This window comes from Salvelinus alpinus, unplaced genomic scaffold (assembly GCF_045679555.1).
Source record: "Salvelinus alpinus unplaced genomic scaffold, SLU_Salpinus.1 scaffold_261, whole genome shotgun sequence".
Taxonomy (NCBI): Eukaryota; Metazoa; Chordata; class Actinopteri; order Salmoniformes; family Salmonidae; genus Salvelinus; species Salvelinus alpinus.
The window spans coordinates 5,001-26,867 of record NW_027256201.1 but is presented as its reverse complement, the minus strand read 5'-3'; the positions used below and the strand labels follow the sequence as shown (position 1 = coordinate 26,867).

Genomic DNA, 21,867 nt, shown 5'->3' with positions numbered 1-21,867 from the left:
TCCCCCCTCACCTTTACATGAGGTACCTACAGTATCACCCCCACCCCCCCCTCACCTTTACATTAGGTACCTACAGTACCCCCCCCTCACCTTTACATTAGGTATCTACAGTATCACCCCCTCACCTTTACATTAGGTACCTACAGTATCACCCCCACCCCCCCCCACCTTTACATTAGGTATCTACAGTACCCCCCCTCACCTTTACGTTAGCTGAGGTCAACAGCAGGTCTCTCAGAGGGCTGTAGTGGTCAGATGAGAACACATGGTCCTCAGTGTAAACAATGTTTAAACGAAGAGAACCCAGCTCATCCACCTTCACAGGTTTCCCTCCATTATCCCTGGGCTGCAGAAAGTACCTAGGGAGGAGGGGAGGATGGAGAGAGAGGAGGGGAGGATGGAGAGAGAGAGAGGAGGGGAGGATGGAGAGAGAGAGAGGAGGGGAGGGGAGGATGGAGAGAGAGAGAGGAGGGGAGGATGGAGAGAGAGAGAGAGAGAGGAGGGGAGGATGGAGAGAGAGAGAGAGCAGGGGAGGATGGAGAGAGAGAGGAGGGGAGGATGAAGAGAGAGAGAGAGAGGAGGGGAGGGGAGGATGGAGAGAGAGAGAGGAGGGGGGGATGGAGAGATAGAGAGAGAGGAGGGGAGGATGGAGAGAGAGAGGAGGGGAGAGAGAGAGAGAGAGGAGGGGAGGATGGAGAGAGAGAGAGGAGGGGAGGATGGAGAGAGAGAGAGAGAGAGAGGAGGGGAGGATGGAGAGAGAGAGAGGAGGGGAGGATGGAGAGAGAAAGAGAGGAGGGGAGGATGGAGAGAGAAAGAAGAGGGGAGGATGGAGAGAGAGAGAAAGAAGAGGGGAGGATGGAGAGAGAGGGAGGAGGGGAGGATGGAGAGAGAAAGAGAGGAGGGGAGGATGGAGAGAGAAAGAGAAAAGGGGAGGATGGAGAGAGAGAGAGGAGGGGAGGATGGAGAGAGAGAGAGGAGGGGAGGATGGGGAGAGAGAGAGGAGGGGAGAATAGAGAGAAGGGGGAGGATGGGAGGATGGAGAGAGGAGAGAGGAGGGGAGGATGGAGAGAGAGAGAGGAGGGGAGGATGGAGAGAGAGAAGAGGAGAGAAAGAGGAGGATGAGAGAAAGGGGGAATGATGGGAGGATGGAGAGAGAAAAAGGGAGGAGAGGATGGAGAGAGAGATGAAGATGAGAGAGAGAGGAAGATGGAGAGAGAGAGAGGACGATGGAGAGAAAGAGGATGGGAGGATGGAGAGAGAGAGGAAGATGGAGAGAGAAAGAGAAAAGGGGAGGATGGAGAGAGAGAGAGGAGGGGAGGATGGAGAGAGAGAGAGGAGGGGAGGATGGAGAGAGAGAGAGGAGGGGAGAATAGAGAGAAGGGGGAGGATGGGAGGATGGAGAGAGAGAGGAAGATGGAGAGAGAAAGAGAAAAGGGGAGGATGGAGAGAGAGAGAGGAGGGGAGGATGGAGAGAGAGAGAGGAGGGGAGGATGGAGAGAGAGAGAGGAGGGGAGAATAGAGAGAAGGGGGAGGATGGGAGGATGGAGAGAGGAGAGAGGAGGGGAGGATGGAGAGAGAGAGAGGAGGGGAGGATGGAGAGAGAGAAGAGGAGAGAAAGATGAAGATGGAGAGAGAAAAATGGAGAGAGAGAGGAGGGGAGGATGGAGAGAGAAAGGAAGTTGGAGAGAGAGGGGATGGGAGGATGGAGAGAGAGAGGAAGATGGAGAGAGAGGAGGTTGGAGAGAGATAGAGGAAGATGGAGAGAGAGAGGATGGAGAGAGAGAGGATGGAGAGAGAGAGGAAGATGGAGAGAGAGGAAGATGGAGAGAGAGAGAGGAAGATGAAGAGAGAGAGGATGGGATGATGGAGAGAGAGAGGAAGATGGAGAGAGGATGGGAGGATGGAGAGAGAGAGAGAGGATGGAGAGAGAGAGGAAGATGGAGAGAGAGGATGGGAGGATGGAGAGAGAGGAAGATGGAGAGAGAGAGAAAGATGGAGAGCAAGAGGATGGGAGGATGGAGAGAGAGAGAGGAAGATGGAGAGAGAGAGAAAGATGGAGAGCAAGAGGATGGGAGGATGGAGAGAGAGAGAGGAAGATGGAGAGAGAGGAAGATGGAGAGAGAGAGAGGAAGATGAAGAGAGAGAGGATGGGATGATGGAGAGAGAGAGGAAGATGGAGAGAGAGGATGGGAGGATGGAGAGAGAGGAAGATGGAGAGAGAGAGGAAGACGGAGAGAGGATGGGAGGATGGAGAGAGAGAGAGAGGACGGAGAGATAGGAAGGAGGACGGAGAGAGAAAGAGAGAGAGGGAGAGAGAGAGGTAAGGAGTGAAAAAATAGAGATAGATGCTGTCATGTCTCACCATGCGTTGTGGACCCAGACAGACAGACAGACAGACAGACAGACAGACAGACAGACAGACAGACAGACAGACAGACAGACAGACAGACAGACAGACAGACAGATAGTGACAGACATAAAGTGACAGACAGACAGACAGACAGACAGACAGACAGACAGACAGACAGACAGACAGACAGACAGACAGACAGACAGACAGACAGACAGACAGACAGATAGTGACAGACATAAAGTGACAGACAGACAGACAGACAGATATCCAACATGTTGTCATGTCTCACCATGCGTCGTGGACCCAGACAGAAACAGACAGACAGACAGACAGACAGACAGACAGACAGACAGACAGACAGACAGACAGACAGACAGACAGACAGACAGATAGTGACAGACAGAAAGTGACAGACAGACAGACAGACAGACAGACAGACAGACAGACAGACAGACAGACAGACAGACAGACAGACAGACAGACAGACAGTGACAGACAGATATCCAACATGTTGTCATGTCTCACCATTCGTCGTGGACCCAGACAGAGACAGAGACAGAGACAGAGACAGACAAACAAACAGACAGACAGACAGACAGACAGACAGACAGATATCCAACATGCTGTCATGTCTCACCATGCGTTGTGGACCCAGACAGAGACAGACAGACAGACAGATAGTGACAGACATAAAGTGACAGACATAAAGTGACAGACAGACAGACAGACAGACAGACAGACAGACAGACAGACAGACATCCAACATGTTGTCATGTCTCACCATGCGTCGTGGACCCAGACAGAGACAGAGACAGAGACAGAGACAGACAGACAGACAGACATGTTGTCTCACCATGCGTCGTGGACCCCAGCCTGTCCCAGGGCCCTCAGAGGAACTCTGACCCCTCCCAGGAACTCATCTCCAAACTTCAGGTTACTGGCATTCCACAGGTCAACCCTGCATACAGAGAGAGTCAGAATCACAACACACACACACACACACACACACACATTCTATTTGTATGTAGACCTGGCTCTGTGAAACACACACAGACTCACCTCAGAGCCAGCTTGTCAACATCCTCCTCCTCCACATCAAACTGTCTCTTGGTGTGGCTAAGAGGTCGTGTCACCTGCAGGACAGAGACAGAGACAGAAACAGAGACAGAGACAGAGACAGAGACAGAGACAGAGACAGAGACAGAGTTACATAGAGGCACCACAGGTAGCCTAGTGGTTAGAGCGTTGGGCCAGTAACCGTAAGGTTGCTGGGTCGAATCCCCGAGCTGACAAGGTAAAAATCTGTCGTTCTACCCCTGAACAAGGCAGTTAACCCACTGTTCCCCGGGCCCTGAGCAAGGCAGTTAACCCACTGTTCCCCGGGCCCTGAGCAAGGCAGTTAACCCACTGTTCCCCGGGGCCCTGAGCAAGGCAGTTAACCCACTGTTCCCCGGGCCCTGAGCAAGGCAGTTAACCCACTGTTCCCTTGAGCAAGGCAGTTAACCCACTGTTCCCCGGGCGCCGAAGATGTGGATGTTGATTAAGGCAGCCCCCCGCACCTCTCTGATTCAGAGGGGTTGGGTTAAAATGTGGTAGACACATTTCAGTGTGTCTTGTAGTGAACCTAACGTCCAGTGTACATACTCAGACCTGTAGTGAACCTAAAGTCTAAACTACCTCCCGTCAGAGTAGACAGATAGCACAAACCTCCCCTCAGAGTAGACAGATAGCACAAACCTCCCCTCAGAGTAGACAGATAGCACAAACCTCTCCTCAGAGTAGACAGATAGCACCAACCTCCCCTCAGAGTAGACAGATAGCACCAACCTCCCCTCAGAGTAGACAGATAGCACCAACCTCCCCTCACCTCAGAGTAGACAGATAGCACCAACCTCCCCTCAGAGTAGACAGATAGCACCAACCTCCCCTCAGAGTAGACAGATAGCACCAACCTCCCCTCAGAGTAGACAGATAGCACCAACCTCCCCTCAGAGTAGACAGATAGCACCAACCTCCCCTCTCCTCAGAGTAGACAGATAGCACCAACCTCTCCTCAGAGTAGACAGATAGCACCAACCTCCCCTCAGAGTAGACAGATAGCACCAACCTCTCCTCAGAGTAGACAGATAGCACCAACCTCCCCTCCCCTCAGAGTAGACAGATAGCACCAACCTCTCCTCAGAGTAGACAGATAGCACCAACCTCCCCTCAGAGTAGACAGATAGCACCAACCTCTCCTCAGAGTAGACAGATAGCACCAACCTCCCCTCTCCTCAGAGTAGACAGATAGCACCAACCTCCCCTCAGAGTAGACAGATAGCACCAACCTCCCCTCAGAGTAGACAGATAGCACCAACCTCTCCTCAGAGTAGACAGATAGCACCAACCTCCCCTCAGAGTAGACAGATAGCACCAACCTCCCCTCCCCTCAGAGTAGACAGATAGCACCAACCTCTCCTCAGAGTAGACAGATAGCACCAACCTCTCCTCAGAGTAGACAGATAGCACCAACCTCCCCTCTCCTCAGAGTAGACAGATAGCACCAACCTCCCCTCAGAGTAGACAGATAGCACCAACCTCCCCTCTCCTCAGAGTAGACAGATAGCACCAACCTCCCCTCTCCTCAGAGTAGACAGATAGCACCAACCTCCCCTCAGAGTAGACAGATAGCACCAACCTCCCCTCAGAGTAGACAGAAAGCACCAACCTCTCCTCAGAGTAGACAGATAGCACCAACCTCCCTAGATAGACAGATGCCCAACCTCCCCTCAGAGTAGACAGATAGCACCAACCTCCCCTCAGAGTAGACAGATAGCACCAACCTCCCTCTAGACAGATAGCACCAACCTCCCCTCAGAGTAGACAGATAGCACCAACCTCTCCTCTCCTCAGAGTAGACAGATAGCACCAACCTCCCCTCAGAGTAGACAGATAGCACCAACCTCTCCTCTCCCTCAGAGTAGACAGATAGCACCAACCTCCCCTCAGAGTAGACAGATAGCACCAACCTCCCCTCTCCTCAGAGTAGACAGATAGCACCAACCTCCCCTCTCCTCAGAGTAGACAGATAGCACCAACCTCCCCTCAGAGTAGACAGATAGCACCAACCTCCCCTCAGAGTAGACAGATAGCACCAACCTCCCCTCAGAGTAGACAGATAGCACCAACCTCCCCTCCCCTCAGAGTAGACAGATAGCACCAACCTCCCCTCACCTCAGAGTAGACAGATAGCACCAACCTCCCCTCTCCTCAGAGTAGACAGATAGCACCAACCTCCCCTCTCCTCAGAGTAGACAGATAGCACCAACCTCCCCTCAGAGTAGACAGATAGCACCAACCTCCCCTCTCCTCAGAGTAGACAGATAGCACCAACCTCCCCTCAGAGTAGACAGATAGCACCAACCTCTCCTCAGAGTAGACAGATAGCACCAACCTCTCCTCAGAGTAGACAGATAGCACCAACCTCCCCTCTCCTCAGAGTAGACAGATAGCACCAACCTCCCCTCAGAGTAGACAGATAGCACCAACCTCCCCTCTCCTCAGAGTAGACAGATAGCACCAACCTCCCCTCTCCTCAGAGTAGACAGATAGCACCAACCTCCCCTCAGAGTAGACAGATAGCACCAACCTCCCCTCTCCTCAGAGTAGACAGATAGCACCAACCTCCCCTCTCCTCAGAGTAGACAGATAGCACCAACCTCCCCTCTCCTCAGAGTAGACAGATAGCACCAACCTCCCCTCTCCTCAGAGTAGACAGATAGCACCAACCTCCCCTCAGAGTAGACAGATAGCACCAACCTCTCCTCAGAGTAGACAGATAGCACCAACCTCCCCTCAGAGTAGACAGATAGCACCAACCTCTCCTCAGAGTAGACAGATAGCACCAACCTCTCCTCAGAGTAGACAGATAGCACCAACCTCCCCTCTCCTCAGAGTAGACAGATAGCACCAACCTCTCCTCTCCTCAGAGTAGACAGATAGCACCAACCTCCCCTCAGAGTAGACAGATAGCACCAACCTCCCCTCTCCTCAGAGTAGACAGATAGCACCAACCTCCCCTCAGAGTAGACAGATAGCACCAACCTCTCCTCAGAGTAGACAGATAGCACCAACCTCTCCTCAGAGTAGACAGATAGCACCAACCTCCCCTCTCCTCAGAGTAGACAGATAGCACCAACCTCCCCTCAGAGTAGACAGATAGCACCAACCTCCCCTCTCCTCAGAGTAGACAGATAGCACCAACCTCCCCTCTCCTCAGAGTAGACAGATAGCACCAACCTCCCCTCAGAGTAGACAGATAGCACCAACCTCCCCTCAGAGTAGACAGAAAGCACCAACCTCTCCTCAGAGTAGACAGAAAGCACCAACCTCTCCTCAGAGTAGACAGATAGCACCAACCTCCCCTCAAAGTAGACAGATAGCACCAACCTCCCCTCAGAGTAGACAGATAGCACCAACCTCCCCTCAGAGTAGACAGATAGCACCAACCTCTCCTCTCCTCAGAGTAGACAGATAGCACCAACCTCCCCTCAGAGTAGACAGATAGCACCAACCTCTCCTCAGAGTAGACAGATAGCACCAACCTCTCCTCTCCTCAGAGTAGACAGATAGCACCAACCTCCCCTCAGAGTAGACAGATAGCACCAACCTCTCCTCTCCTCAGAGTAGACAGATAGCACCAACCTCCCCTCAGAGTAGACAGATAGCACCAACCTCCCCTCCCCTCAGAGTAGACAGATAGCACCAACCTCCCCTCAGAGTAGACAGATAGCACCAACCTCTCCTCAGAGTAGACAGATAGCACCAACCTCCCCTCCCCTCAGAGTAGACAGATAGCACCAACCTCTCCTCAGAGTAGACAGATAGCACCAACCTCCCCTCAGAGTAGACAGATAGCACCAACCTCCCCTCAGAGTAGACAGATAGCACCAACCTCTCCTCTCCTCAGAGTAGACAGATAGCACCAACCTCTCCTCAGAGTAGACAGATAGCACCAACCTCCCCTCAGAGTAGACAGATAGCACCAACCTCCCCTCAGAGTAGACAGATAGCACCAACCTCCCCTCAGAGTAGACAGATAGCACCAACCTCCCCTCAGAGTAGACAGATAGCACCAACCTCCCCTCAGAGTAGACAGATAGCACCAACCTCCCCTCAGAGTAGACAGATAGCACCAACCTCTCCTCAGAGTAGACAGATAGCACCAACCTCCCCTCTCACAATCTCAGAGTAGACAGATAGCACCAACCTCCCCTCTCCTCAGAGTAGACAGATAGCACCAACCTCCCCTCTCCTCAGAGTAGACAGATAGCACCAACCTCCCCTCAGAGTAGACAGATAGCACCAACCTCCCCTCTCCTCAGAGTAGACAGATAGCACCAACCTCCCCTCAGAGTAGACAGATAGCACCAACCTCCCCTCCCTCAGAGTAGACAGATAGCACCAACCTCTCCTCAGAGTAGACAGATAGCACCAACCTCCCCTCTCCTCAGAGTAGACAGAAAGCACCAACCTCCCCTCTCCTCAGAGTAGACAGATAGCACCAACCTCCCCTCAGAGTAGACAGATAGCACCAACCTCTCCTCAGAGTAGACAGATAGCACCAACCTCCCCTCAGAGTAGACAGATAGCACCAACCTCTCCCTCAGAGTAGACAGATAGCACCAACCTCTCCCTCAGAGTAGACAGATAGCACCAACCTCCCCTCTCCTCAGAGTAGACAGATAGCACCAACCTCCCCTCAGAGTAGACAGATAGCACCAACCTCCCCTCTCCTCAGAGTAGACAGATAGCACCAACCTCCCCTCAGAGTAGACAGATAGCACCAACCTCCCTCAGAGTAGACAGATAGCACCAACCTCTCCTCAGAGTAGACAGATAGCACCAACCTCCCCTCTCCTCAGAGTAGACAGATAGCACCAACCTCCCCTCAGAGTAGACAGATAGCACCAACCTCCCCTCTCCTCAGAGTAGACAGATAGCACCAACCTCCCCTTCTCCCTCAGAGTAGACAGATAGCACCAACCTCCTCCTCTCCTCAGAGTAGACAGATAGCACCAACCTCCCCTCCCCTCAGAGTAGACAGATAGCACCAACCTCCCCTCAGAGTAGACAGATAGCACCAACCTCCCCTCAGAGTAGACAGATAGCACCAACCTCCTCCTCAGAGTAGACAGATAGCACCAACCTCCCCTCAGAGTAGACAGATAGCACCAACCTCTCCTCAGAGTAGACAGATAGCACCAACCTCCCCTCTCCTCAGAGTAGACAGATAGCACCAACCTCCCCTCAGAGTAGACAGATAGCACCAACCTCCCCTCAGAGTAGACAGATAGCACCAACCTCCCCTCAGAGTAGACAGATAGCACCAACCTCCCCTCTCCTCAGAGTAGACAGATAGCACCAACCTCCCCTCTCCTCAGAGTAGACAGATAGCACCAACCTCCCCTCTCCTCAGAGTAGACAGATAGCACCAACCTCCCCTCTCCTCAGAGTAGACAGATAGCACCAACCTCTCCTCAGAGTAGACAGATAGCACCAACCTCCCCTCCTCAGAGTAGACAGATAGCACCAACCTCCCCTCAGAGTAGACAGATAGCACCAACCTCCCCTCAGAGTAGACAGATAGCACCAACCTCCCCTCTCCTCAGAGTAGACAGATAGCACCAACCTCCCCTCAGAGTAGACAGATAGCACCAACCTCCTCCTCAGAGTAGACAGATAGCACCAACCTCCCCTCAGAGTAGACAGATAGCACCAACCTCCCCTCAGAGTAGACAGATAGCACCAACCTCCCCTCAGAGTAGACAGATAGCACCAACCTCCCCTCCTCAGAGTAGACAGATAGCACCAACCTCCCCTCAGAGTAGACAGATAGCACCAACCTCCCCTCCCCTCAGAGTAGACAGATAGCACCAACCTCTCCTCAGAGTAGACAGATAGCACCAACCTCCCCTCAGAGTAGACAGATAGCACCAACCTCCCCTCAGAGTAGACAGATAGCACCAACCTCTCCTCAGAGTAGACAGATAGCACCAACCTCTCCTCTCCTCAGAGTAGACAGATAGCACCAACCTCCCCTCAGAGTAGACAGATAGCACCAACCTCCCCTCAGAGTAGACAGATAGCACCAACCTCCCCTCAGAGTAGACAGATAGCACCAACCTCTCCTCAGAGTAGACAGATAGCACCAACCTCCCCTCAGAGTAGACAGATAGCACCAACCTCCCCTCCCCTCAGAGTAGACAGATAGCACCAACCTCTCCTCAGAGTAGACAGATAGCACCAACCTCCCCTCAGAGTAGACAGATAGCACCAACCTCCCCTCAGAGTAGACAGATAGCACCAACCTCCCCTCAGAGTAGACAGATAGCACCAACCTCCCCTCAGAGTAGACAGATAGCACCAACCTCTCCTCAGAGTAGACAGATAGCACCAACCTCCCCTCAGAGTAGACAGATAGCACCAACCTCTCCTCAGAGTAGACAGATAGCACCAACCTCCCCTCTCCTCAGAGTAGACAGATAGCACCAACCTCTCCTCAGAGTAGACAGATAGCACCAACCTCTCCTCAGAGTAGACAGATAGCACCAACCTCCCCTCAGAGTAGACAGATAGCACCAACCTCTCCTCTCCTCAGAGTAGACAGATAGCACCAACCTCCCCTCAGAGTAGACAGATAGCACCAACCTCCCCTCTCCTCAGAGTAGACAGATAGCACCAACCTCCCCTCAGAGTAGACAGATAGCACCAACCTCTCCTCAGAGTAGACAGATAGCACCAACCTCCCCTCAGAGTAGACAGATAGCACCAACCTCCCCTCAGAGTAGACAGATAGCACCAACCTCCCCTCAGAGTAGACAGATAGCACCAACCTCCCCTCAGAGTAGACAGATAGCACCAACCTCCCCTCAGAGTAGACAGATAGCACCAACCTCCCCTCAGAGTAGACAGATAGCACCAACCTCCCCTCAGAGTAGACAGATAGCACCAACCTCCCCTCAGAGTAGACAGATAGCACCAACCTCCCCTCAGAGTAGACAGATAGCACCAACCTCCCCTCAGAGTAGACAGATAGCACCAACCTCCCCTCAGAGTAGACAGATAGCACCAACCTCCCCTCAGAGTAGACAGATAGCACCAACCTCCCCTCAGAGTAGACAGATAGCACCAACCTCTCCTCAGAGTAGACAGATAGCACCAACCTCCCCTCAGAGTAGACAGATAGCACCAACCTCTCCTCAGAGTAGACAGATAGCACCAACCTCCCCTCAGAGTAGACAGATAGCACCAACCTCCCCTCAGAGTAGACAGATAGCACCAACCTCCCCTCAGAGTAGACAGATAGCACCAACCTCCCCTCAGAGTAGACAGATAGCACCAACCTCTCCTCAGAGTAGACAGATAGCACCAACCTCCCCTCAGAGTAGACAGATAGCACCAACCTCTCCTCAGAGTAGACAGATAGCACCAACCTCCCCTCAGAGTAGACAGATAGCACCAACCTCCCCTCAGAGTAGACAGATAGCACCAACCTCCCCTCAGAGTAGACAGATAGCACCAACCTCTCCTCAGAGTAGACAGATAGCACCAACCTCCCCTCAGAGTAGACAGATAGCACCAACCTCTCCTCAGAGTAGACAGATAGCACCAACCTCCCCTCAGAGTAGACAGATAGCACCAACCTCCCCTCAGAGTAGACAGATAGCACCAACCTCCCCTCAGAGTAGACAGATAGCACCAACCTCTCCTCAGAGTAGACAGATAGCACCAACCTCCCCTCAGAGTAGACAGATAGCACCAACCTCCCCTCAGAGTAGACAGGATCAGCACCAACCTCTCCTCAGAGTAGACAGATAGCACCAACCTCCCCTCAGAGTAGACAGATAGCACCAACCTCTCCTCAGAGTAGACAGATAGCACCAACCTCCCCTCAGAGTAGACAGATAGCACCAACCTCTCCTCAGAGTAGACAGATAGCACCAACCCCCCCTCTCCTCAGAGTAGACAGATAGCACCAACCTCCCCTCAAAGTAGACAGATAGCACCAACCTCTCCTCAGAGTAGACAGATAGCACCAACCTCCCCTCAGAGTAGACAGATAGCACCAACCTCCCCTCCCCTCAGAGTAGACAGATAGCACCAACCTCCCCTCAGAGTAGACAGATAGCACCAACCTCTCCTCAGAGTAGACAGATAGCACCAACCTCCCCTCAGAGTAGACAGATAGCACCAACCTCCCCTCAAAGTAGACAGATAGCACCAACCTCCCCTCAGAGTAGACAGATAGCACCAACCTCCCCTCTCCTCAGAGTAGACAGATAGCACCAACCTCCCCTCACCTCAAAGTAGACAGATAGCACCAACCTCCCCTCAGAGTAGACAGATAGCACCAACCTCCCCTCAGAGTAGACAGATAGCACCAACCTCCCCTCCCCTCAGAGTAGACAGATAGCACCAACCTCCCCTCACCTCAAAGTAGACAGATAGCACCAACCTCCCCTCAGAGTAGACAGATAGCACCAACCTCCCCTCAAAGTAGACAGATAGCACCAACCTCCCCTCAGAGTAGACAGATAGCACCAACCTCCCCTCCCCTCAGAGTAGACAGATAGCACCAACCTCCCCTCAGAGTAGACAGATAGCACCAACCTCCCCTCCCCTCAGAGTAGACAGATAGCACCAACCTCCCCTCAGAGTAGACAGATAGCACCAACCTCCCCTCAAAGTAGACAGATAGCACCAACCTCACCTCAAAGTAGAATGTCTCCTCAAACTGGGGGTTGTTGGTTTTCCTTTTCACCTTGGTCTTCTTCGCTTCTGATCTGTACAGAGAGAGGGGTGGAGAGAGAAGTGGGAGATTAGAGAGAGGGGGAGAGAGAGAGGGGGGTGGAGAGAGAAGTGGGAAATTAGAGAGAGAGGAGGGGAGAGGGGGGGAAGAAAGAGATTGGATATTAGAGAGAGATAGTGTAATGTTTACTGCTAATTTTGATTATTTATTTCACTTTTGTTTATTATCTACTTCACTTGCTTTGGCAATGTTAACATATGTTTCCCATGACAATACAGCCCCTTGAATTGAATTGAATTGAGAGAGGGGAGCGAGAGAGGTTGTAAATCAGAGAGAAAGGGGGAGAGAGAGAGAGGGGGAGACAGAGAGAGAAAGAAAGAGAGAGGTGGGAAATTAGAGAGCGGGGGAGAGAGAGAGAGAGAGAGAGAGAGGGGGCGAGAGAGAGAGAGAGAGAGAGAGAGAGGGAGAGAGAGAGAGGGGGAGACAGAGAGAGAAAGAAAGAGAGAGGTGGGAAATTAGAGAGAGAGAGAGAGAGAGAGAGAGAGAGAGAGAGACAGAGAGAGAGAGAGAGAGAGCGAGGGAGAGAGAGAGAGACAGAGAGAGAGAGAGAGAGAGAGAGAGAGGGAGAGAGAGAGAGAGAGAGACAGAGACAGAGAGAGAGAGAGATGAGAAAGAAGGGAAGAGACAGAGTGTGATGGAAAGAAAGAGAGAGCGAGAGACAAGGAGAAGGGAAAGTTAAAACGACTGCCTATCACATAGAAGTCTGATAGATGTAACAGTTGATCAGTGATAGAGGTGTCTCTGTGATCGTTGGCTCTGACCTGGATGGGCCCAGCAGGGATACAGCAGCGTACGGATCACATTGTCCATTCACTATGGGCAGGCCCTGGCACTCCACTACACTGTAGAGAGAGACTGTTAGTATCACACTGTCCATTCACTATGGGCAGGCCCTGGCACTCCACTACACTGTAGAGAGAGACTGTTATTATCACACTGTCCATTCACTATGGGCAGGCCCTGGCACTCCATTACACTGTAGAGAGAGACTGTTAGTATCACACTGTCCATTCACTATGGGCAGGCCCTGGCACTCCACTACACTGTAGAGAGAGACTGTTAGTATCACACTGTCCATTCACTATGGGCAGGCCCTGGCACTCCACTACACTGTAGAGAGAGACTGTTAGTAACACACTGTCCATTCACTATGGGCAGGCCCTGGCACTCCACTACACTGTAGAGAGAGACTGTTATTATCACACTGTCCATTCACTATGGGCAGGCCCTGGCACTCCACTACACTGTAGAGAGAGACTGTTATTATCACACTGTCCATTCACTATGGGCAGGCCCTGGCACTTTACATTACACACACACACACACACACACACGCACGCACGCACGCACGCACGCACGCACGCACGCACGCACGCACGCACGCACACACACACACACACACACACACAAACTACACACACACAAACTACACACATTACACACATTACACACATAACACACACACACACACATTACACACATTACACACACACACACATTACACATACACATCCCTCCATGGTGACATCATGCTGTAAAGAGGTTACACTGCCAGCAGGACGCATCACTTCCTCTCTGTCACTGACGCCCCGTCAACACAGGTTAATGATGATGTCAGTGGGCGGAGGAGGAAGGTTAGGATTCACTGACAACAGACAACTTCCTGTCAGTGAGCCTGTTTAATATAACCTCTGGCTGACCTAGACACACACACACACACACACACACACACACACACACACACACACACACACACACACACACACACACACACACACACACACACACACACACACACACACACACACACACACACACACACACACACACACACACACACACACACACAGACGCATAAGGTAGTTGATGTTTGTGACTTCAGACTCTAGTCTGTTTTTGACTACACTTCCTTCAGTAAATGAGTTTGTGGGTTGAGCCAAGAGCCCTTTTCAAAAAGTCATTACAATAAAATGAGACGGAACTGAATCGAGCTAAATCAAATAGGACTCATTCCAATCCAACAGAGAATAGGACTCATTCCAACAGAGAATAGGACTCAATCCAATCCAACAGAGAATAGGACTCATTCCAATCCAACAGAGAATAGGACTCATTCCAATCCAACAGAGAATAGGACTCACTCTGATCCAACAGAGAATAGGACTCATTCCAATCCAACAGAGAATAGGACTCATTCCAATCCAACAGAGAATAGGACTCATTCCGATCCAACAGAGAATAGGACTCATTCCAATCCAACAGAGAATAGGACTCATTCCAACAGAGAATAGGACTCATTCCAATCCAACAGAGAATAGGACTCATTCCAATCCAACAGAGAATAGGACTCATTCCAATCCAACAGAGAATAGGACTCATTCCAATCCAACAGAGAATAGGACTCATTCCAATCCAACAGAGAATAGGACTCATTCCAATCCAACAGAGAATAGGACTCATTCCAATCCAACAGAGAATAGGACTCATTCTGATCCAACTGAGAATAGGACTCATTCCAATCCAACAGAGAATAGGACTCACTCTGATCCAACAGAGAATAGGACTCATTCCAATCCAACAGAGAATAGGACTCATTCCAATCCAACAGAGAATAGGACTCATTCCGATCCAACAGAGAATAGGACTCATTCCAATCCAACAGAGAATAGGACTCATTCCAATCCAACAGAGAATAGGACTTATTCCAATCCAACTAAGAATAGGACTCATTCCAATCCAACAGAGAATAGGACTCATTCCGATCCAACAGAGAATAGGACTCATTCTGATCCAACAGAGAATAGGACTCATTCTGATCCAACAGAGAATAGGACTCATTCCAATCCAACAGAGAATAGGACTCATTCCAATCAAACAGAGAATAGGACTCACTCCAATCCAACAGAGAATAGGACTCATTCCAATCCAACAGAGAATAGGACTCAATCCAATCCAACAGAGAATAGGACTCATTCCAATCCAACAGAGAATAGGACTCATTCCAATCCAACAGAGAATAGGACTCATTCCAATCCAACAGAGAATAGGACTCACTCCAATCCAACAGAGAATAGAGCTCATTCCAATCCAACAGAGAATAGGACTCATTCCGATCCAACAGAGAATAGGACTCATTCCAATCCAACAGAGAATAGGACTCATTCCAATCCAACAGAGAATAGGACCCATTCCAATCCAACAGAGAATAGGACTCATTCCAACTGAGAATAGGACTCATTCCGATCCAACAGAGAATAGGACTCATTCCAATCCAACAGAGAATAGGACTCATTCCGATCCAACAGAGAATAGGACTCATTCCAATCCCAACAGAGAATAGGACTCATTCCGATCCAACAGAGAATAGGACTCATTCCGATCCAACTGAGAATAGGACTCATTCCAATCCAACTGAGAACAGGACTCATTCCAATCCAACAGAGAATAGCACTCACTCACAGGTCATTATCACTATATACATAATTCATTAGATAACTGTCTCTCTATAGACAACAGGTCTAATTCATTATCACTGTATAAATATATCTCAGAGAGAGAGATAGACAGCGAGACAGAGAGAGAGACAGAGAGAGAGAGACAGAGAGAGAGAGAGAGAGAGAGAGAGAGAGAGAGAGAGAGAGAGAGAGAGAGAGAGAGAGAGAGAGAGAGAGAGAGAGAGAGAGAGAGATGGAGAGAGAGAGAGAGAGAGACATTTCCACAAACACAAACACAAACCAACAACACACACACTTCCACAGACACGCGCCCGCCCACACACACATAAATCGCCCGCCCGCCCGCCCACACACCCACAAACACACACAAAACCCCACCACATACTAACACACTCACATGCGCGCACGCTCACACAGACAGAAGGGGTTGATGATGGAACAGGGACATGAATCAGGGAGGTGTGTTGTAGCTGACGGGTCTCAACGGGGACGGGGTTGGATGATGGAACAGGGACATGAATCAGGGAGGTGTGTTGTAGCTGACGGGTCTCAACGGGGAAGGGGTTGGATGATGGAACAGGGACATGAATCAGGGAGGTGTGTTGTAGCTGACGGGTCTCAACGTGGACGGGGTTGGATGATGGAACAGGGACATGAATCAGGGAGGTGTGTTGTAGCTGACGGGTCTCAACGGGGACGGGGTTGGATGATGGAACAGGGACATGAATCAGGGAGGTGTGTTGTAGCTGACGGGTCTCAACGTGGACGGGGTTGGATGATGGAACAGGGACATGAATCAGGGAGGTGTGTTGTAGCTGACGGGTCTCAACGTGGACGGGGTTGGATGATGGAACAGGGACATGAATCAGGGAGGTGTGTTGTAGCTGACGGGTCTCAACGGGGAAGGGGTTGGATGTTGTAGCTGACGGGTCTCAACGGGGAAGGGGTTGGATGTTGTAGCTGACGGGTCTCAACGGGGAAGGGGTTGGATGTTGTAGCTGACGGGTCTCAACGGGGAAGGGGTTGGATGTTGTACTCACCGTGTGGCCAGTTTATGGCAGACGACGCCGCTGTCTGTGATGACCTCGCTGAGACGCAGCTCTATGTGGACCTTTCCCTGAGGAACACAGTGTCACCGTGGTTATCAAATCAAATCAAAGGTCACATACACATGGTTAGCAGATGTTTATGCGAATGTAGCGAAATGCTTGTTACACACACACCTGCAGAAATGCCTATATGAACTGGGGGCGGGGGGGGTCAATGTGGAATAAACTGTATGGGGGTCAATGTGGAATAAACTGTATGGGGGGTCAATGTGGAATAAACTGTATGGGGGGTCAATGTGGAATAAACTGTATGGTGATGGGGGGTCAATGTGGAATAAACTGTATGGGGGGTCAATGTGGAATAAACTGTATGGGGGGTCAATGTGGAATAAACTGTATGGTGATGGGGGGTCAATGTGGAATAAACTGTATGGTGATGGGGTCAATGTGGAATAAACTGTATGGTGATGGGGGGGTCAATGTGGAATAAACTGTATGGTGATGGGGGGTCAATGTGGAATAAACTGTATGGTGATGGGGGGTCAATGTGGAATAAACTGTATGGGGGGTCAATGTGGAATAAACTGTATGGTGATGGGGGTCAATGTGGAATGAACTGTATGGTGATGGGGGGTCAATGTGGAATGAACTGTATGGTGATGGGGAGGGTCAATGTGGAATAAACTGTATGGTGATGGGGGGGTCAATGTGGAATAAACTGTATGGTGATGGGGGGGTCAATGTGGAATGAACTGTATGGTGATGGGGGGTCAATGTGGAATAAACTGTATGTGATGGGGGGGTCAATGTGGAATAAACTGTATGGTGATGGGGGGGTCAATGTGGAATGAACTGTATGGTGATGGGGGGTCAATGTGGAATAAACTGTATGGCGATGGGGGGGTCAATGTGGAATAAACAATTTGGGGGGGTCAATGTGGAATAAACTGTATGGTGATGGGGGGGGGTCAATGTAGTATGAAGTGTTTGGTGATGGGGGGGTCAATGTGGAATAAACTGTATGGTGATGGGGGGGTCAATGTGGAATAAACTGTATGGTGATGGGGGGGTCAATGTGGAATAAACTGTATGGTGATGGGGGAGGGTCAATGTAGTATGAACTGTATGGTGATGGGGGGGGTCAATGTGGAATAAACTGTATGGTGATGGGGGGGTCAATGTGGAATAAACTGTTTTGGGGGGGTCAATGTGGAATAAACTGTATGGTGATGGGGGGGTCAATGTGGAATAAACTGTATGGTGATGGGGGGTCAATGTGGAATAAACAATTTGGGGGGGTCAATGTGGAATAAACTGTATGGTGATGGGGGGTCAATGTGGAATAAACAATTTGGGGGGGTCAATGTGGAATAAACTGTATGGTGATGGGGGAGCGGCAATGTAGTATGAACTGTATGGTGATGGGGGGGTCAATGTGGAATAAACTGTATGGTGATGGGGGGTCAATGTGGAATAAACTGTATGGTGATGGGGGGGTCAATGTGGAATAAACTGTATGGTGATGGGGAGGTCAATGTGGAATAACCTGTATGGTGATGGGGGGTCAATGTGGAATAACCTGTATGGTGATGGGGGGGTCAATGTGGAATAAACTGTATGGTGATGGGGGGGTCAATGTGGAATAAACTGTATGGTGATGGGGAGGTCAATGTGGAATAACCTGTATGGTGATGGGGGAGGGTCAATGTGGAATAAACTGTATGGTGATGGGGAGGTCAATGTGGAATAACCTGTTTGGTGATGGGGGGGTCAATGTGGAATAAACTGTATGGTGATGGGGGGGTCAATGTGGAATAACCTGTTTGGTGATGGGGGGGTCAATGTGGAATAAACTGTATGGTGATGGGGGGGTCAATGTGGAATAAACTGTATGGTGATGGGGAGGTCAATGTGGAATAACCTGTATGGTGATGGGGGAGGGTCAATGTGGAATAAACTGTATGGTGATGGGGGGGTCAATGTGGAATAACCTGTTTGGTGATGGGGGGGTCAATGTGGAATAAACTGTATGGTGATGGGGGGGTCAATGTGGAATAAACTGTATGGTGATGGGGAGGTCAATGTGGAATAACCTGTATGGTGATGGGGGAGGGTCAATGTGGAATAAACTGTATGATGATGGGGGGGGGGTCAATGTGGAATAAACTGTTTTGGGGGGGTCAATGTAGAATAAACTGTATGGTGATGGGGGGTCAATGTGGAATAAACTGTATGGTGATGGGGGGTCAATGTGGAATAAACTGAATAGTGATGGGGGTGTCAACGTAGTATGAACTGTACACTGTGTGTGTGTGTGTGTGTGTGTGTGTGTGTGTGTGTGTGTGTGTGTGTGTGTGTGTGTGTGTGTGTGTGTGTGTGTGTGTGTGTGTGTGTGTGTGTGTGTGTGTTGCTCGTACAGACCTGAACCTCTGAGTCTGCGCTGACGTGTTGCAGAGGGAACCAGGTGTCTTTACCATGATACCTCTGGAGGTCCTCCTTCTTCACTGCTACCTTACCTACACACACACACACACACACACACACACACACACACACACACACACACACACACACACACACACACACACACACACACACACACACACACACACGCGCGCGCGCGCGCACACAGCAAAATTAGGTACAACACACACATGTTCGCACACCTGGTGTCAGAGCACAATTAGAGCTGCAGTCAACTAATCACAACAGACAGACAGACAGACAGACAGACAGACAGACAGACAGACAGACAGACAGACAGACAGACAGACAGACAGACAGACAGACTCTCTCTCTCTGTCTCTCTGTCTCTGTCTCTGTCTCTGTCTCTCTCTCTCTGTCTCTCTCTGTCTCTCTCTCTCTCTGTCTCTCTCTGTCTCTGTCTCTGTCTCTCTCTCTCTCCCCCCTCCCTCTCTCTCCCTCTCTCTCTCTCTCCCTCTCTCTCTCTCTCTCTCCCTCTCTCTCTCTCTCAGAATACTGCAGACCTGCAGAAAAACAGTTTATTTGTTTGGCTGTTGAGCTGAAAGCTGCATCAGAACAATGATGAACTGTCTGTTCCCACAGCCTCCTTGTGCCTGTTACCATGGGAACCAACGCAGCACAGCCAATCACAGCCTAAACAGACCGTTAAACACCTGTGTCTCATTAAGCTTAGCGGAGTTGCCAACAACCGGTTTTCAGGGATACGGCTAATTCAACCTAGCTTCCTTTTCATCTGAAAACCCGGAAGTGGGAACGCCAATCAGACGTTTCCTGTTAGGGTTTCATCAGCAGAGCCGTCCAATCACAAGAAGAGAAGCAGGGAGCGGTGTCACAGGAGCCGTAGTGGACGAGAGGTGAGTTTGACATGGTCTGTTGGACCAATAGGATCAGGCGTTACTCACCGATGCTGGAGTCCCTCCTGAACACGTCCCTGTCGAAGATGTAGAAGGACAGATGGCGGAAACTACGGGGGATTTCACAATAAAAGTCCTCTCCATAGAAAGGGCTGCAGAGGAGAGAAAAAACAACGTCAATAAATCTTAGTCTACAAACGAAACAAAAAGTTGGTGATCTGTTAAAACAACCATCTACATTGAACAGGGTAGCTGTGAGCTGAAGGACCATCTACATTGAACAGGGTAGCTGTGAGCTGAAGGACCATCTACATTGAACAGGGTAGCTGTGAGCTGAAGGACCATCTACATTGAACAGGGTAGCTGTGAGCTGAAGGACCATCTACATTGAACAGGGTAGCTGTGAGCTGAAGGACCATCTACATTGAACAGGGTAGCTGTGAGCTGAAGGACCATCTACATTGAACAGGGTAGCTGTGAGCTGAAGGACCATCTACATTGTACAGGGTAGCTGTGAGCTGAAGAACCATCTACATTGAACAGGGTAGCTGTGAGCTGAAGGACCATCTACATTGAACAGGGTAGCTGTGAGCTGAAGGACCATCTACATTGAACAGGGTAGCTGTGAGCTGAAGGACCATCTACATTGAACAGGGTAGCTGTGAGCTGAAGGACCATCTACATTGAACAGGGTAGCTGTGAGCTGAAGAACCATCTACATTGAACAGGGTAGCTGTGAGCTGAAGAACCATCTACATTGAACAGGGTAGCTGTGAGCTGAAGGACCATCTACATTGAACAGGGTAGCTGTGAGCTGAAGGACCATCTACATTGAACAGGGTAGCTGTGAGCTGAAGAACCATCTACATTGAACAGGGTAGGTGTGAGCTGAAGAACCATCTACATTGAACAGGGTAGCTGTGAGCTGAAGGACCATCTACATTGAACAGGGTAGCTGTGAGCTGAAGGACCATCTACATTGAACAGGGTAGCTGTGAGCTGAAGGACCATCTACATTGAACAGGGTAGCTGTGAGCTGAAGGACCATCTACATTGAACAGGGTAGCTGTGAGCTGAAGGACCATCTACATTGAACAGGGTAGCTGTGAGCTGAAGGACCATCTACATTGAACAGGGTAGCTGTGAGCTGAAGGACCATCTACATTGAACAGGGTAGCTGTGAGCTGAAGGACCATCTACATTGAACAGGGTAGCTGTGAGCTGAAGGACCATCTACATTGAACAGGGTAGCTGTGAGCTGAAGGACCATCTACATTGAACAGGGTAGCTGTGAGCTGAAGGACCATCTACATTGAACAGGGTAGCTGTGAGCTGAAGGACCATCTACATTGAACAGGGTAGCTGTGAGCTGAAGGACCATCTACATTGAACAGGGTAGCTGTGAGCTGAAGGACCATCTACATTGAACAGGGTAGCTGTGAGCTGAAGAACCATCTACATTGAACAGGGTAGCTGTGAGCTGAAGACCATCTACATTGAACAGGGTAGCTGTGAGCTGAAGGACCATCTACATTGAACAGGGTAGCTGTGAGCTGAAGGACCATCTACATTGAACAGGGTAGCTGTGAGCTGAAGAACCATCTACATTGAACAGGGTAGCTGTGAGCTGAAGAACCATCTACATTGAACAGGGTAGCTGTGAGCTGAAGGACCATCTACATTGAACAGGGTAGCTGTGAGCTGAAGGACCATCTACATTGAACAGGGTAGCTGTGAGCTGAAGGACCATCTACATTGAACAGGGTAGCTGTGAGCTGAAGAACCATCTACATTGAACAGGGTAGCTGTGAGCTGAAGGACC

General features: G+C 50.4%; 1 protein-coding gene across 1 annotated transcript in view; it reads right to left on the bottom strand.

The window, feature by feature from the left end:
* Window positions 1–187: 187 nt before the first annotated feature.
* Window positions 188–21,867, bottom strand: part of LOC139567343 (ras GTPase-activating protein 3-like) — a gene marked incomplete at its 3' end in the record, with an annotated part of 23,743 nt that continues 2,063 nt past the window's right edge. Inside the window, exons 2-9 of the mRNA XM_071388734.1 lie at window positions 20,094–20,197; window positions 19,129–19,223; window positions 16,699–16,775; window positions 12,965–13,045; window positions 12,105–12,177; window positions 3,413–3,486; window positions 3,207–3,311; window positions 188–359 (exon numbers count right to left, since the gene is read on the bottom strand). Of these exons, the coding sequence (XP_071244835.1) occupies window positions 188–359; window positions 3,207–3,311; window positions 3,413–3,486; window positions 12,105–12,177; window positions 12,965–13,045; window positions 16,699–16,775; window positions 19,129–19,223; window positions 20,094–20,197 (781 nt within the window). The remainder of the gene's footprint in view (window positions 360–3,206; window positions 3,312–3,412; window positions 3,487–12,104; window positions 12,178–12,964; window positions 13,046–16,698; window positions 16,776–19,128; window positions 19,224–20,093; window positions 20,198–21,867) is intronic.